The 14,400-nt window shown below is 43.8% G+C and overlaps 1 protein-coding gene across 5 annotated transcripts in view; it reads left to right on the top strand.

Annotated features, from left to right (window-relative positions):
- The first annotated feature begins 4,851 nt into the window (after nt 1-4,851).
- The window catches only part of kcnq1.1 (potassium voltage-gated channel, KQT-like subfamily, member 1.1), a 35,487-nt gene continuing 25,938 nt past the window's right edge, over nt 4,852-14,400 (top strand). For 3 of the 5 annotated variants that reach the window (XR_003870362.1, XM_029720560.1, XM_029720561.1), the window contains exons 1-2: nt 5,302-5,619; nt 12,841-12,931. Coding sequence is in view for 4 of the 5 variants with exons in the window: in XM_029720560.1 (XP_029576420.1) it covers nt 5,318-5,619; nt 12,841-12,931 (393 nt within the window). In the remaining variant the exon portion in view is untranslated. Of the gene's footprint in view, nt 4,947-5,301; nt 5,620-12,840; nt 12,932-14,400 lie in introns of those variants that run through there. The other 2 variants (XM_029720562.1, XM_029720563.1) reach the window with 2 other exon arrangements.

Genomic DNA, 14,400 nt, shown 5'->3' on the forward strand with positions numbered 1-14,400 from the left:
GACCATGGTGCTTGCCTACGGAGCTGTGAGGGGAACGGCACCTCCGTACCTTCAGGCTCTGATCAGCCCCTACACCCAAAGAAGGGCGCTGCGTTCATCCACCTCTGGCCTGCTCGCCTCCCTAGCTCTACTATTGTAAAGTGGTTGTTCCACTGGATATCACAAGGTGAATGCACCAATTTGTAATGCACCAATTTGTAAGTTAAATGACGTAAATGTAAAATGTAAATGTACAGGTTAGAAGAGGTCATTTGTACATGTACTGTAGTAGGGGTGAAGTGACTATGCATAAATAATAAGCAGCGAGTAGCAGCAGTGTAAAAACAAAGGGGGGTCAATGTAAATAGTCCGGGTGGCCATTTGATTAATTGTTCAGCAGTCTTGTGACTGGCTGCTTTTCGAGGATCTGGGGACCCAGGCCAAATCTGTTCAGTCTCCTGAGGGGGAAAAGGCGTTTCTTGGTGTGTTTGGACCATGATAGTTTGTTGGTGATGTGGACACCAAGGAACTTGAAACTCTCGACCCGCTCCACTACAGCCCGTCGATGTGAATGGGGGGCGTGTTCGGAACTCCTTTTCCTGTAGTCCACGATCAGCTCCTTTGTTTTGTTCACATTAAGGGAGAGGTTGTTGTCCTGGCACCACACTGACAGTTCTCTGACCCCCTCCCTATAGCCTGTCTCATCGTTGTCGGTGATCAGGCCTACCACTGTTGTGTCGTCAGCAAACTTAATGATGGTGTTGGAGTTGTGTTTGGCCACACAGTCATGGGTGAACAGCGACTACAAGAGCTGACTAAGCACGCACCCTTAAAGGGGCCCCCATGTTGAGGGTCAGCGTGGCAGATGTGTTGTTGCCTACCCTTACCACCTGGGGGCGGCTGTCAGGAAGTCCAGGATCCAGTTGAAGCGGGAGATGTTTAGTCCCAGGGTCCTTAGCTTAGTGATGGCTTTGTGGCCACTATGGTGTTTAACGCTGCGCTGTAGTCAATGAATAACATTCTCACATAGGTGTTCCTCACTGGGCAGCTTGCGGCTGGGTTTCCCTTTGTAGTACGTAATAGTTTTAAAGCACTGCCACATCCGACGAGCGTCAGAGCCGGTGAAGTAGGATCCAATATTAGTCCTTTATTGACGCTTTGCCTGTTTGATGGTTCATCTGGGGGCATGGCAGTATTTCTTATAAGTGTCCGGATTAGTGACCCGCTCCTTGAAAGCGGCAGCTCTAGTCTTTATCTCAGAGCGGATGTTGCCTGTAATCCATGTCTTCTGGTTTGGATATGTACGTACAGTCACTGTGGGGAAGACGTTGTCGATGCACTTATTGATGAAGCCGGTGACTGAGGTGGTATACTCCTCAATGCCATTGGCTGAATCCCGGAACATATTCCAGTCTGTGGTGTACTTACTATGTGCACATGCTAAAAGAAACAAATGAACTGGGTAGATAACAAGGTGTGTCATTGTAGCAAAGATCTCTTAAACGTTTCCTTCATTTTTGTTCTATTATCTATACAATAGGCCATAGATTTTGGCCTGGCATATTCCAACTTTCAAGGAGTTTTCTGTTTTGACTGGGTTATTTTGCCTAAAAACCTTTAGGCCTACCTATAGAAAAAAACCCTCTGCATTTCTGCCCATACTGGCAAGAGTCAAAGGGTGTTTAGCATCCCCAGTGGCTCTGCAAGCGCAGAGAAGATATTCTCCCCTGCTGGCCTGCTCTCCAGGCACCATCGCATGAGCCTAAATCCACAGACTCTGGCAAACTGGTGTTTCTAGAAATTAATTCAAAAGGCACTGTTGACTGAGCCTAATAAGGCATTTTTCGTTTAATTTGTATTTAATTCTAAGTAAGTCGCAGGCTATATTCGCAATTTATAGACTATAATAATTTAATACAACAAAATGTTGTTTAAATGCTGAGCGCTTAATGTCACCGACTCTCTACCTGCCTAGTGTGTCACACTCGCTAATGCTTCACAATGTGTTTCTTTGTATACTATAGCCTTGAAACAATTTAAATAATATAGCCTAAATAATTAATATTCAAATGGTAATGTAGGTCCAGGTAGTCACAACAACAGATGAGTGTTGGTTAAATGGTAGGTCCAGGTAGTCACAACAATAGATGGGTGTTGGTTAAATGGTAGGTCCAGGTAGTCACAACAATAGATGAGTGTTGGTTAAATGGTAGGTCCAGGTAGTCACAACAATAGATGGGTGTTGGTTAAATGGTAGGTCCAGGTAGTCACAACAATAGATGGGTGTTGGTTAAATGGTAGGTCCAGGTAGTTACAACAACAGATGAGTGTTGGTTAAATGGTAGGTCCAGGTAGTCACAACAACAGATGAGTGTTGGTTAAATGGTAGGTCCAGGTAGTCACAACAATAGATGGGTGTTGGTTAAATGGTAGGTCCAGGTAGTCACAACAACAGATGAGTGTTGGTTAAATGGTAGGTCCAGGTAGTCACAACAACAGATGAGTGTTGGTTAAATGGTAGGTCCAGGTAGTCACAACAACAGATGAGTGTTGGTTAAATGGTAGGTCCAGGTAGTCACAACAACAGATGAGTGTTGGTTAAATGATACGTACAGGTAGTCACAACAATAGATGGGTGTTGGTTAAACTGTGACTTTAATGAATGGAGCAAATTTGGAGTGGCAGTTTTTTGGGGGGATTTGAAGCGCCAGAGCGGTGAGCAACCGTTCAACTCCGCTCACATACTCTGATTGATAGTTGGTATTCAGCAGTCATGAAAGTATACCTTATTTACACTGAACAAAAATGCAAAACGCAACATGTAAAGTTTTGGTCCCATGTTTCATGAGCTGAAATAAAAGATCTCAGAAGTTTTCCATATGAACAAAAGCATATCTTTCCAAAAAATAAATATATATATGTATATCCCTGTTAGTCAGCATTTCTCATTTGCCAAGATAATCCATCCACCTGACAGGTGTGGCATATCAAGAAGCTGATTAAACAGCATGATCGTTACACAGGTGCACCTTGTGCTGCAGACAATAAAATGCCACTATATTAGTTTGCCACAAAACACAATGCCACAGATGTCTCAAGTTTTGAGGGAGCACGCAATTGGCTTACTGACTGCAGGAATGTGCACCAGAGCTGTTGCCAGATAATTTTATTTTAATTTCTCTACCATAAGCCGCCTCCAACATCGTTTTAGAGAATTTGGCAGTACGTCCAACCGGCCTCACAACCGTAGACCACGTGTACCTATGCCAGCCCAGGACCTCCATATCAGCTTCTTCAACTGCGGGATCGTCTGAGACCAGCCACCCAGACAGCTGATGAAGCTGTGGGTTTGCACAACTGAAGAATTTCTGCACAAACTATCAGAAACTGTCTCAGCGAAGCTCATTTGCGTGCTTGTCGTCCTCACAAGGGTCTTGATCTGACTGCAGTTTGGAGTTGTAATCCTACTTCAATGGGCAAATGCTCACGTTCGATGGCCACTGGCACGCTGGAGAATTGTGCTCTTTACGGATGAATCCCGGTATTAACTGTACCGAGCAGATAATGCACAGCCCCATGTCACAAGGTTCTGTCCACAATTCCTGGAAGCTGAAAATGTCCCAGTTCTTCCATGGCCTGCATACTCACCAGACATGTCACCCATTGAGCATGTTTGGGATGCTCTGGATCAACGTGTACGACAGCGTGTTCCAATTCCCGCCAATATCCAGCAATTTTGCACAGCCATTGAAGAGGAGTGGGACAACATTCCACAGGCCACAATCAACAGCCTGATCAACTCTATGTGAAGGAGATGTGTCCGGCTGCATGAGGCAAATGGTGGTCACACCAGACACTGACTGGTTTTCCGATCCACGCTCCTATCTTTTTTTTTTAAGGTATCTGTGACCAACAGATGCATATCTGTATTCCCAGTCATGTGAAATCCATAGATTAAGGCCTAATGCATTTATTGAAATTGACTGATTTCCTTATATGAACTGTAACTCAGTAAAATCTTTGAAATTGTTGCATGATGCGTTTATATGTTTGTTCAGTGTACTTTGAAGAACTAATAAAATGGTTATTTTGTTAGACAGAATAGGCAGCAGCTCTACAGAGATGAGATGTCTTGGAATGAAATAATAAAGTCACCAAATAAAACAAATATTTCATGAAGGTAAAGTAATGTGAGTAAATGATGGTTAATAAGTGATAAACAGTAATGGACAGTCACCACCATCATGGGTCTTGTATTAATAGTTTTATTCTGTGTTACAGCATTCAACCAACATAATGATCGAAACCGAACCATAATTATCTTTTAAATAATCGAACCGAAACTGAACCGACATCAAAAAGCAGTAGGCTAGTGCTCTCTCACATTCATGTCATCAGGTCAGGTAGGTTAATGTGTACCTGACAACAGAACCTGTCATCGCTAGAAAGCCACATTACTTTTCTCAATTACAACCCTTGTATAAGGCAAGCAAACCAGTGTCCCTCGTTCACTATCAAGGATGGTCAAGGTCATTTAAATGAATTCCGCATTGTACCTTTACACAGAGACGGTCAAGCATGGTATTGTTACTTACGTTAACAGCTGCCATATCATTACAGGACACATAAACTGCCAGTAGGTTATGGTATGCTTTCGTGGAGTTAATTGGTAGAGATGGGAAAAGCGTGTGGGGGGGAAGAGAGAGAGAGATATAACGAAAGAGAGGGGTGCAAGAGAGGGGGAGAGCGAGCGACAGAGGGCGAGAGAGAGAGAGAGAGAGAGAGAGAGAGAGAGAGAGAGAGAGAGAGAGAGAGAGAGAGTGTGTGAGTGCTGTTGGTCTATGCTGTTTTGAGGGGTCAACACTCACCAACTCAACACTCACAGCTGCAAATTATTGTTGTTCAATGCTGCCCAGAGGGCACTGCCTCCCCTTTTGTGCGATCAAGCGCGAAACAAGCACGCACAAGTAAGTCAACTGACGATAAGTAGTCGTCTAACCGTCCAGCAACGGGTAGGGGACATTTCTTCCGTAATTTAACATGGGTCGGATACTTGCTCTACCAATGTAAGCTATTATAATAGGATTTCGGGAAAGCGGCGGTCAGCGAGACATATCCGACAAGGCAGCGGCTTTAGTACGTTTTTTTTTTTTTTCGCTCACCGCATGCAGGCTCTGTTTTGTCCCACTTCATTTATCCACCAAGTCCGCATTAGACGGAGACTAAAGCGTGTGTCCGTCCCATTGATTAGAAAAGAAACCAGGCTACAAACGGCATGTCGTCTCCAGACAAGACAACCCAGAGGAATGAAGTCCTGAATAACATACGGAGGTCCTCGATGGTGGCGGGACATGGGAGAAAACAGACGGAGTTTGAGATGTCACAAGCCGCGTCAGCCTCTCAACCTGGGGCGCTTATTTCTAACAACAGGTTTCTGTGTGACGCCGAGGGCATCACCATTCACACAACTGTCACTCGACCGTCGGTGTCTCACCTACCCGGGCTCAATCTGAACCCCCGGATGTCCGTATACAGCACAACTCGTCCAGTTATCGTCAGCCGTGCTTACATTCAAGGACGCGCTTATAACTTTCTGGAAAGACCATCTGGGTGGAAATGCTTCGTGTATCACTTCTCGGTGTGAGTGTTTATGATGAATAACGTTGATATAACAAGAACACATTACTTGCATTTTTCAACCATGCCAAGTGCTTTGTGGGCGTTTTGCCAAGTGCCAAATGTTTCAAAGCAGTTCAAGGGCATGACACTAGGCTATCCTTTGGATTATTTCTAGTAGTCCTAATACAATACTATACACGTGATTAACGGTACAATTATGTTACTGATTTACACTGTAGGCTATAAAATTGAGACTATATGTAGATTTATACAGCTGAACAAACTCACTTCAGTATTTAATGAACATCACTGACGTCAGACTGCTATTATGTAGTATTGACCGTTTTGTCTGAACATGGAGTTTCTGTCAATCTCCATGGGCTGGTTTCCTGGACACACATTAAGCCTATGACTGGTCTAAAAATACTGTATATTTCAATGGAGATTCTCAGTTGAGCAGACTTTTTAGTCTAGGACTAGGCTGTGTCTGAGAAACCAGCCCTATATCATCATGTTGTCCAGGGGAAACCAGCCCTATATCATCATGTTGTCCAGGGGAAACCAGCCCTGTATAATCATGTTGTCCAGGGGAAACCAGCCTTTATCATCATGTTGTCCAGGGAAAACCAGCCCTGTATCATCATGTTGTCCAGGGAAAACCAGCCCTGTATCATCATGTTGTCCAGGGAAAACCAGCCCTATATCATCATGTTGTCCAGGGGAAACCAGCCCTATATCAACATGTTGTCCAGGGGAAACCAGCCCTGTATAATCATGTTGTCCAGGGGAAACCAGCCTTTATCATCATGTTGTCCAGGGAAAACCAGCCCTGTATCATCATGTTGTCCAGGGAAAACCAGCCCTGTATCATCATGTTGTCCAGGGAAAACCAGCCCTATATCATCATGTTGTCCAGGGGAAACCAGCCCTATATCATCATGTTGTCCAGGGGAAACCAGCCCTATATCATCATGTTGTCCAGGGAAAACCAGCCCTATATCATCATGTTGTCCAGGGAAAACCAGCCCTATATCATCATGTTGTCCAGGGGAAACCAGCCCTATATCATAGCATGTTGTCCAGGGGAAACCAGCCCTATATCATAGCATGTTGTCCAGGGGAAACCAGCCCTATATCATCATGTTGTCCAGGGGAAACCAGCGCTATATCATCATGTTGTCCAGGGGAAACCAGCCCTATATCATCATGTTGTCCAGGGAAAACCAGCCCTATATCATCATGTTGTCCAGGGGAAACCAGCCCTATATCATCATGTTGTCCAGGGAAAACCAGCCCTATATCATCATGTTGTCCAGGGAAAACCAGCCCTATATCATAGCATGTTGTCCAGGGGAAACCAGCCCTATATCATAGCATGTTGTCCAGGGGAAACCAACCCTATATCATCATGTTGTCCAGGGGAAACCAGCCCTATATCATCATGTTGTCCAGGGGAAACCAACCCTATATCATCATGTTGTCCAGGGAAAACCAGCCCTATATCATAGCATGTTGTCCAGGGGAAACCAGCCCTATATCATAGCATGCTGTCCAGGGGAAACCAGCCCTATATCATAGCATGTTGTCCAGGGGAAACCAGCCCTATATCATCATGTTGTCCAGGGGAAACCAGCCCTATATCATCATGTTGTCCAGGGAAAACCAACCCTATATCATCATGTTGTCCAGGGGAAACCAGCCTTTATCATCATGTTGGCAGAGATAGCCCTGATGCATCAGGGCAGAGATAGTCCTGATAGAACTGGATGCCAATGGACCACCACTACAGATGCCCCCTTGTTTCTGCAAATGTTGCCTACTAAACAACTACTTAATAGATGAATTTGTATTTAGGCAGTATTTTCCTCACCTGTTAAAAGGCCTATCACAGCACTGTCTTAATTGTGACATATCAGATGTTAAGAGTCTGGACAGTTGGGTTCTAACTTTCTAAGTAACTTTACAAAGCCAAAACCATCTTAACAAGGTAACGTCTAGCGTTCCAATGGGGGTGCAAGGTATAACCTTTACTTTTTTTTACACTAAACTCACACTTGTCTTTTCTTACTACCACTGACTTTGCTGATAGCTGCTTTAATGAGGGAAGTATTTACTATAGCTAGGTGTACATCCAATTGGCGACAGTTTTTCATGCGAATATTCTAAAATCCTAATTTTTCCCACCAGATATGTGTTTCCATCAAATTTACTTGTGGCAGATAAAAAGGCTGTGCGTGATGACGTAGTGCACATAAAAATACATTTTCGTGGTTAAATTCCATTTACGGAATAAAAAAATACAAATGACATTGATTTCCATCGTATTTTCAACTGTGATAGTTTCCTCACAAAAATGTTGCGTTATGTAGAGAGCCAATACTAGAATACTCTAGTATTGGCACGGTGTGCTCTAGCCAACAGCGCGCAGATACGCATAGCCAACATTACATGATGAGATTATTATGGACAAAAGTGAAAGATCATTTTTATTTGTCAAATGGCAGCTAAGCATCGATGATCATGTCACCAGAATAAGACCTTTGATTTTGGGGGAGAATTTTGGGAGAGAATCAAACTCATCACTTTGCACTTTCACCAACCTGTGAAGTTTATCAGAATTGATTTCATCTGTAGCCTAATACACTGCATGCTTTCAAGACGAGTCGTAGTAGGAGGACCACACAACGTCATCGTGTGACTCAAAGTTTACTGATGGTTATTAGATCAATATTTGCACATAAAAGCATTTCCAATTAAATTTCTCGCATAATAATTCATTTTACCGACACAAAAAGATCCCACCTTGTCTATTTTTTGTTGTTGTCGACTTTTGGAAAGTATACATTGTTTTCTGTTTCCATGTCAAGCCTGTCCTGACATTTTAGTTTTTTTATCTGAAATGTACTTCACTTACACAGTTTCTAACTGTGATATGTGGTTGTCTCACCTAGCTACCTTGAGATGAATTCACCAACTTTAAGTCACTCTGGAACCTAGCATCTGCTAAATTACTCTAATGTAATGTTAATGTTCTTTCATTGTTGTGTAACTGTAAGAGTGGGAGGCAGGAATGAACATTGGTTTATAACTGAGCCAGAGTGAGCGCTCCAGACAGAGTGCTATCAGGACTGCAGGACCTCCCCCACGAGAGAGAGTGTGTGTGTCTGTGTTATACCATGACCTCTGTAGTGTTGGCATGTTGCCTCAAGCTATGTGCTTGTGCTACTTACTGTATGCTGTTTACAATGCTTCCATGAATAATGCCATGGCAACATTTTGTTGGATACATACATTTACCTTCAGATCCTTAGACTCCACTAAACATTGTTGAGTCATGACGTTCACAATGATTGAGCTATATAACAGGAAGACTGAGACCCGACACAGTGACACTGCCACATGAAACTATCACATTGTCCCTTCGCTCCACAAGCCAGCCGTCTATGACGTCACAAGCCAACCTGCCTTAGATGTGGTCTATCATCGAGAGTGGCGGATAGTAAAACCTTATGATGTGATTACCTGTACACAGTGCTGCTGTCTACCCCTCTCTGCTCTGTCCTGCTACCCCCTGCAGACGCAGTAGACTGGAAGAGATCCTGCCCATCAATAATACATGGAGCTTGGAGATGTGATGCTTACAGTATTGTGTAGAGCTCAATAGGGCCCACACAGCCCACTATATAGGGGCCAGTAAAGCCCATGTTATTTGTATTTATTAAGGATCCCCATTAGTTCCTGCCAAGGCAGCAGCTACTCTTCCTGTGGTTTATTATGGATCCCCATTAGTTCCTGCCAAGGCAGCAGCTACTCTTCCTGGGGTTTATTATGGATCCCCGTTAGTTCCTGCCAAGGCAGCAGCTACTCTTCCTGGGGTTTATTATGGATCCCCGTTAGTTCCTGCCAAGGCAGCAGCTACTCTTCCTGGGGTTTATTATGGATCCCCGTTAGTTCCTGCCAAGGCAGCAGCTACTCTTCCTGGGGTTTATTATGGATCCCCGTTAGTTCCTGCCAAGGCAGCAGCTACTCTTCCTGGGGTTTATAATGGCTCCCCGTTAGTTCCTGCCAAGGCAGCAGCTACTCTTCCTGGGGTTTATTATGGATCCCCGTTAGTTCCTGCCAAGGCAGCAGCTACTCTTCCTGGGGTTTATTATGGATCCCCGTTAGTTCCTGCCAAGGCAGCAGCTACTCTTCCTGGGGTTTATTATGGATCCCCGTTAGTTCCTACCAAGGCAGCAGCTACTCTTCCTGGGGTTTATTATGGATCCCCATTAGTTCCTGCCAAGGCAGCAGCTACTCTTCCTGGGGTTATTATGGATCCCCATTAGTTCCTGCCAAGGCAGCAGCTACTCTTCCTGGGGTTTATTATGGATCCCCATTAGTTCCTGCCAAGGCAGCAGCTACTCTTCCTGGGGTTTATTATAGATCCCCATTAGTTCCTGCCAAGGCAGCAGCTACTCTTCCTGGGGTTTATTATTGATCCCCATTAGTTCCTGCCAAGGCAGCAGCTACTCTTCCTGGGGTTTATTATGGATCCCCATTAGTTCCTGCCAAGGCAGCAGCTACTCTTCCTGGGGTTTATTATGGATCCCCATTAGTTCCTGCCAAGGCAGCAGCTACTCTTCCTGGGGTTTATTATTGATCCCCATTAGTTCCTGCCAAGGCAGCAGGTACTCTTCCTGGGGTTTATTATGGATCCCCAGTAGTTCCTGCCAAGGCAGCAGCTACTCTTCCTGGGGTTTATTATTGATCCCCATTAGTTCCTGCCAAGGCAGCAGCTACTCTTCCTGGGGTTTATTATGGATCCCCATTAGTTCCTGCCAAGGCAGCAGCTACTCTTCCTGGGGTTTATTATTGATCCCCATTAGTTCCTGCCAAGGCAGCAGCTACTCTTCCTGGGGCCCAGCAACATTAAGGTAATGATATACAATTACAAATATTACATGACATTACATTTCATAACACTTTTCACAACGCATTCAGTGTGTGCCCTTAGGCCACTACTCTACTACCACATATCTACAATACAACATCCATGTGTTTGTGGGTAGAGTGCTTGTGTTAGCATGTGTGTGTGTGTGTGTGTGTCTTCACAGTCCCAGCTGTTCCATAAGGTTCTATCTGTTTTTTAAATGATTCTACTTGCATCAATTACTTGATGTGGAATAGAGTTCCATGTAGCCATGGCTCTATGTAGTACTGTGTGCCTCCCATAGTCTGTTCTGGACAGTTGATCCCTCTTCTTCTCTGTTCTACTGGCTGCTGCACAGTGGATCCCTCTTCTTCTCTTTTCTACTGGCTGCTGCACAGTGGATCCCTCTTCTTCTCTATTCTACTGGCTGCTTCACAGTGGATCCTTCTTCTTTGTTCTACTGGCTGCTGCACAGTGGATCCCTCTTCTTCTCTGTTCTACTGGCTGCTTCACAGTGGATCCTTCTTCTTCTCTGTTCTACTGGCTGCTTCACAGTGGATCCCTCTTCTTCTCTGTTCTACTGGCTGCTTCACAGTGGATCCCTCTTCTTCTCTGTTCTACTGGCTGCTTCACAGTGGATCCCTCTTCTTCTCTGTTCTATTTTTACATTTACATTTAAGTCATTTAGCAGACGCTCTTATCCAGAGCGACTTACAAATTGGTGCATTCACCTTATGATATCCAGTGGAAATTGTGTGGTGGGGAGGTGGTTGGATTCCAGACCAGTCATCAGTAAGCACACCGGACACGCCGTAAGGTGATAAGGGCCTCAATGGAACAAACACTAACTGCAAACAAAACAGCAACCCCTCTCCCTACAGATGTAGGATCTTAATTTGATCACTCTTTTTGTTGTAGATAATTTTCCTGCACAGCAGGAAATGCAAACCAGTAGTGTATTTGAGTTTTAAAAAGGCTTCTAAAGTTTGTAATTTCCACTTTGAAAGTTCAGACTTGATTTGCCCTAACGGAAAATGTATCAAACCCAACAAAAATGTCCATTAATTGTAATCCACATAATAATTCACATGTCCTGTTGCTGCAGGATTATTTTACTGCTGTAGCAAACTGGCTCAAATTAAGATCCTACATCTGTAGTTTGCATCAATGCAAGTAAGTTGTGTATTACCAACAGTTGGAAAGTGTTTTGACAGGAGCAAGGAGGCTAGTTGAGGGGGCCAGGGCTTCTATCTTAGTATTGCTATAGGTTCATACGGTAGGTCTATCATTACTATCTGGCCACTGGTGTAGACCTACACTAACTGCTAGATATCATCTCAATAGGATTCCTAATGACTGAGGCAACGTCAGACAACTTGTCAAGGGGTGGAAATGGACATTTACAACGTCATCTGCATTGTATCTGGCTCAGTTGTGTTGTAGCAGCTTGTAGCCTTATCTTGTACAAAGAAAAGCTCTTTATCTCAGTCCTCTTGAGGACTCACAGTGGTCTGATTGTTGGAAAAAGAACGTATGACCTTGAGATCAAATAGAATGACAGGATGTTGTTGTCCTTTCAGAATGTCAGGGGCTGGCATGGTAGTGGCATTAGAGTGTGTGTGTGTGTGTGTGTGTGTGTGTGTGTGTGTGTGTGTGCAGAATGTCTTTATGTTTGGTGTGAAGAAGGTGTGTTTGATCTGGTGACACATATACTGAGTCCACGTCAGTTGAGGCCTGAGTTCAGCTGAGGTAGCTACTCTACTGGCTACAGGCCCACTGCTGCACTGCTCTACCCTGTTAGCACACTGCACGGTACGCACAGAGAAACTGACTCTACAGTCAAACACACCTAGTGGCTCATGAAGGATAGATACTGAACATCATGTCGGCTTATGACTGAGAAAAACAAACACTCAAAGTGGGTTAACACCACAAGTGTTTTAAATCATAGTTCTCAGCTTAAAGTGGGTTAACACCACAAGTGTTTTTAAATCATAGTTCTCAGGTTAAAGTGGGTTAACACTAAAAGTGTTTTAAATCATAGTTCTCAGCTTAAAGTGGGTTAACACTACGAATGTTTTAAATCATAGTTCTCAGCTTAAAGTGGGTTAACACCACGAGTGTTTAAATCATAGTTCTCAGCTTAAAGTGGGTTAACACCACAAGTGTTTTAAGTCATAGTTCTCAGCTTTAAAGCTCCAATATGTAACTTTTGGGGGCGTCTGTGTATTCTCTTGACTGCTTTCAATCATTTTCCACATACTCTGCGTTGTTTTATATACCTCTCCACGTCATACATAAAGTGATTTGAATGTTGTTCTGTCCTGCAGGTTCCTCATCGTGCTCGCCTGTCTTATCCTCAGTGTGCTCTCTACTATAGGGCAGTATCAGGCTCTGGCACATGGCACTCTCTTCTGGGTGGTGAGTTATTATATTATTATATACTCTACTATAGGGCAGTACCAGGCTCTGACACTCTTCTGGGTGGTGAGTTATTATATTATTATATACTCTACTATAGGGCAGTACCAGGCTCTGACACTCTCTTCTGGGTGGTGAGTTATTATATTATTATATACTCTACTATAGGGCAGTACCAGGCTCTGACACTCTCTTCTGGGTGGTGAGTTATTATATTATTATATACTCTACTATAGGGCAGTACCAGGCTCTGACACTCTCTTCTGGGTGGTGAGTTATTATATTATTATATACCTTACCATAGGGCAGTACCAGGCTCTGACACTCTCTTCTGGGTGGTGAGTTATTATATTATTATATACTCTACTATAGGGCAGTACCAGGCTGTGACACTCTCTTCTGGGTGGTGAGTTATTATATACTCTACTATAGGGCAGTACCAGGCTCTGGCACTCTCTTCTGGGTGGTGAGTTATTATATACCTTACCATAGGGCAGTACCAGGCTCTGACACTCTCTTCTGGGTGGTGAGTTATTATATTATTATATACTCTACTATAGGGCAGTACCAGGCTCTGACACTCTCTTCTGGGTGGTGAGTTATTATATACTCTACCATAGGGCAGTACCAGGCTCTGACATTCTCTTCTGGGTGGTGAGTTATTATATACTCTACTATAGGGCAGTACCAGGCTCTGACACTCTCTTCTTGGTGGTGAGTTATTATATTATTATATACCTTACCATAGGGCAGTACCAGGCTCTGACACTCTCTTCTGGGTGGTGAGTTATTATATACTCTACTATAGGGCAGTACCAGGTTCTGGCACTCTCTTCTGGGTGGTGAGTTATTATATACTCTACTATAGGGCAGTACCAGGCTCTGACACTCTCTTCTGGGTGGTGAGTTATTATATTATTATATATTCTACTATAGGGCAGTACCAGGCTCTGACACTCTCTTCTGGGTGGTGAGTTATTATATACTCTACTATAGGGCAGTACCAGGCTCCGACACTCTCTTCTGGGTGGTGAGTTATTATATTATTATATACTCTACTATAGGGCAGTACCAGGCTCTGACACTCTCTTCTGGGTGGTGAGTTATTATATACTCTACTATAGGGCAGTACCAGGCTCTGACACTCTCTTCTGGGTGGTGAGATATTATTATATACTCTACTATAGGGCAGTACCAGGCTCTGACACTCTCTTCTGGGTGGTGAATTATTATATTATTATATATTCTACTATAGGGCAGTACCAGGCTCTGACACTCTCTTCTGGGTGGTGAGTTATTATATACTCTACTATAGGGCAGTACCAGGCTCCGACACTCTCTTCTGGGTGGTGAGTTATTATATTATTATATACTCTACTATAGGGCAGTACCAGGCTCTGACACTCTCTTCTGGGTGGTGAGTTATTATATTATTATATACTCTACTATAGGGCAGTACCAGGCTCTGA

The sequence above is a fragment of the Salmo trutta genome, chromosome 29, assembly GCF_901001165.1.
Source record: "Salmo trutta chromosome 29, fSalTru1.1, whole genome shotgun sequence".
NCBI lineage: Eukaryota > Metazoa > Chordata > Actinopteri > Salmoniformes > Salmonidae > Salmo > Salmo trutta.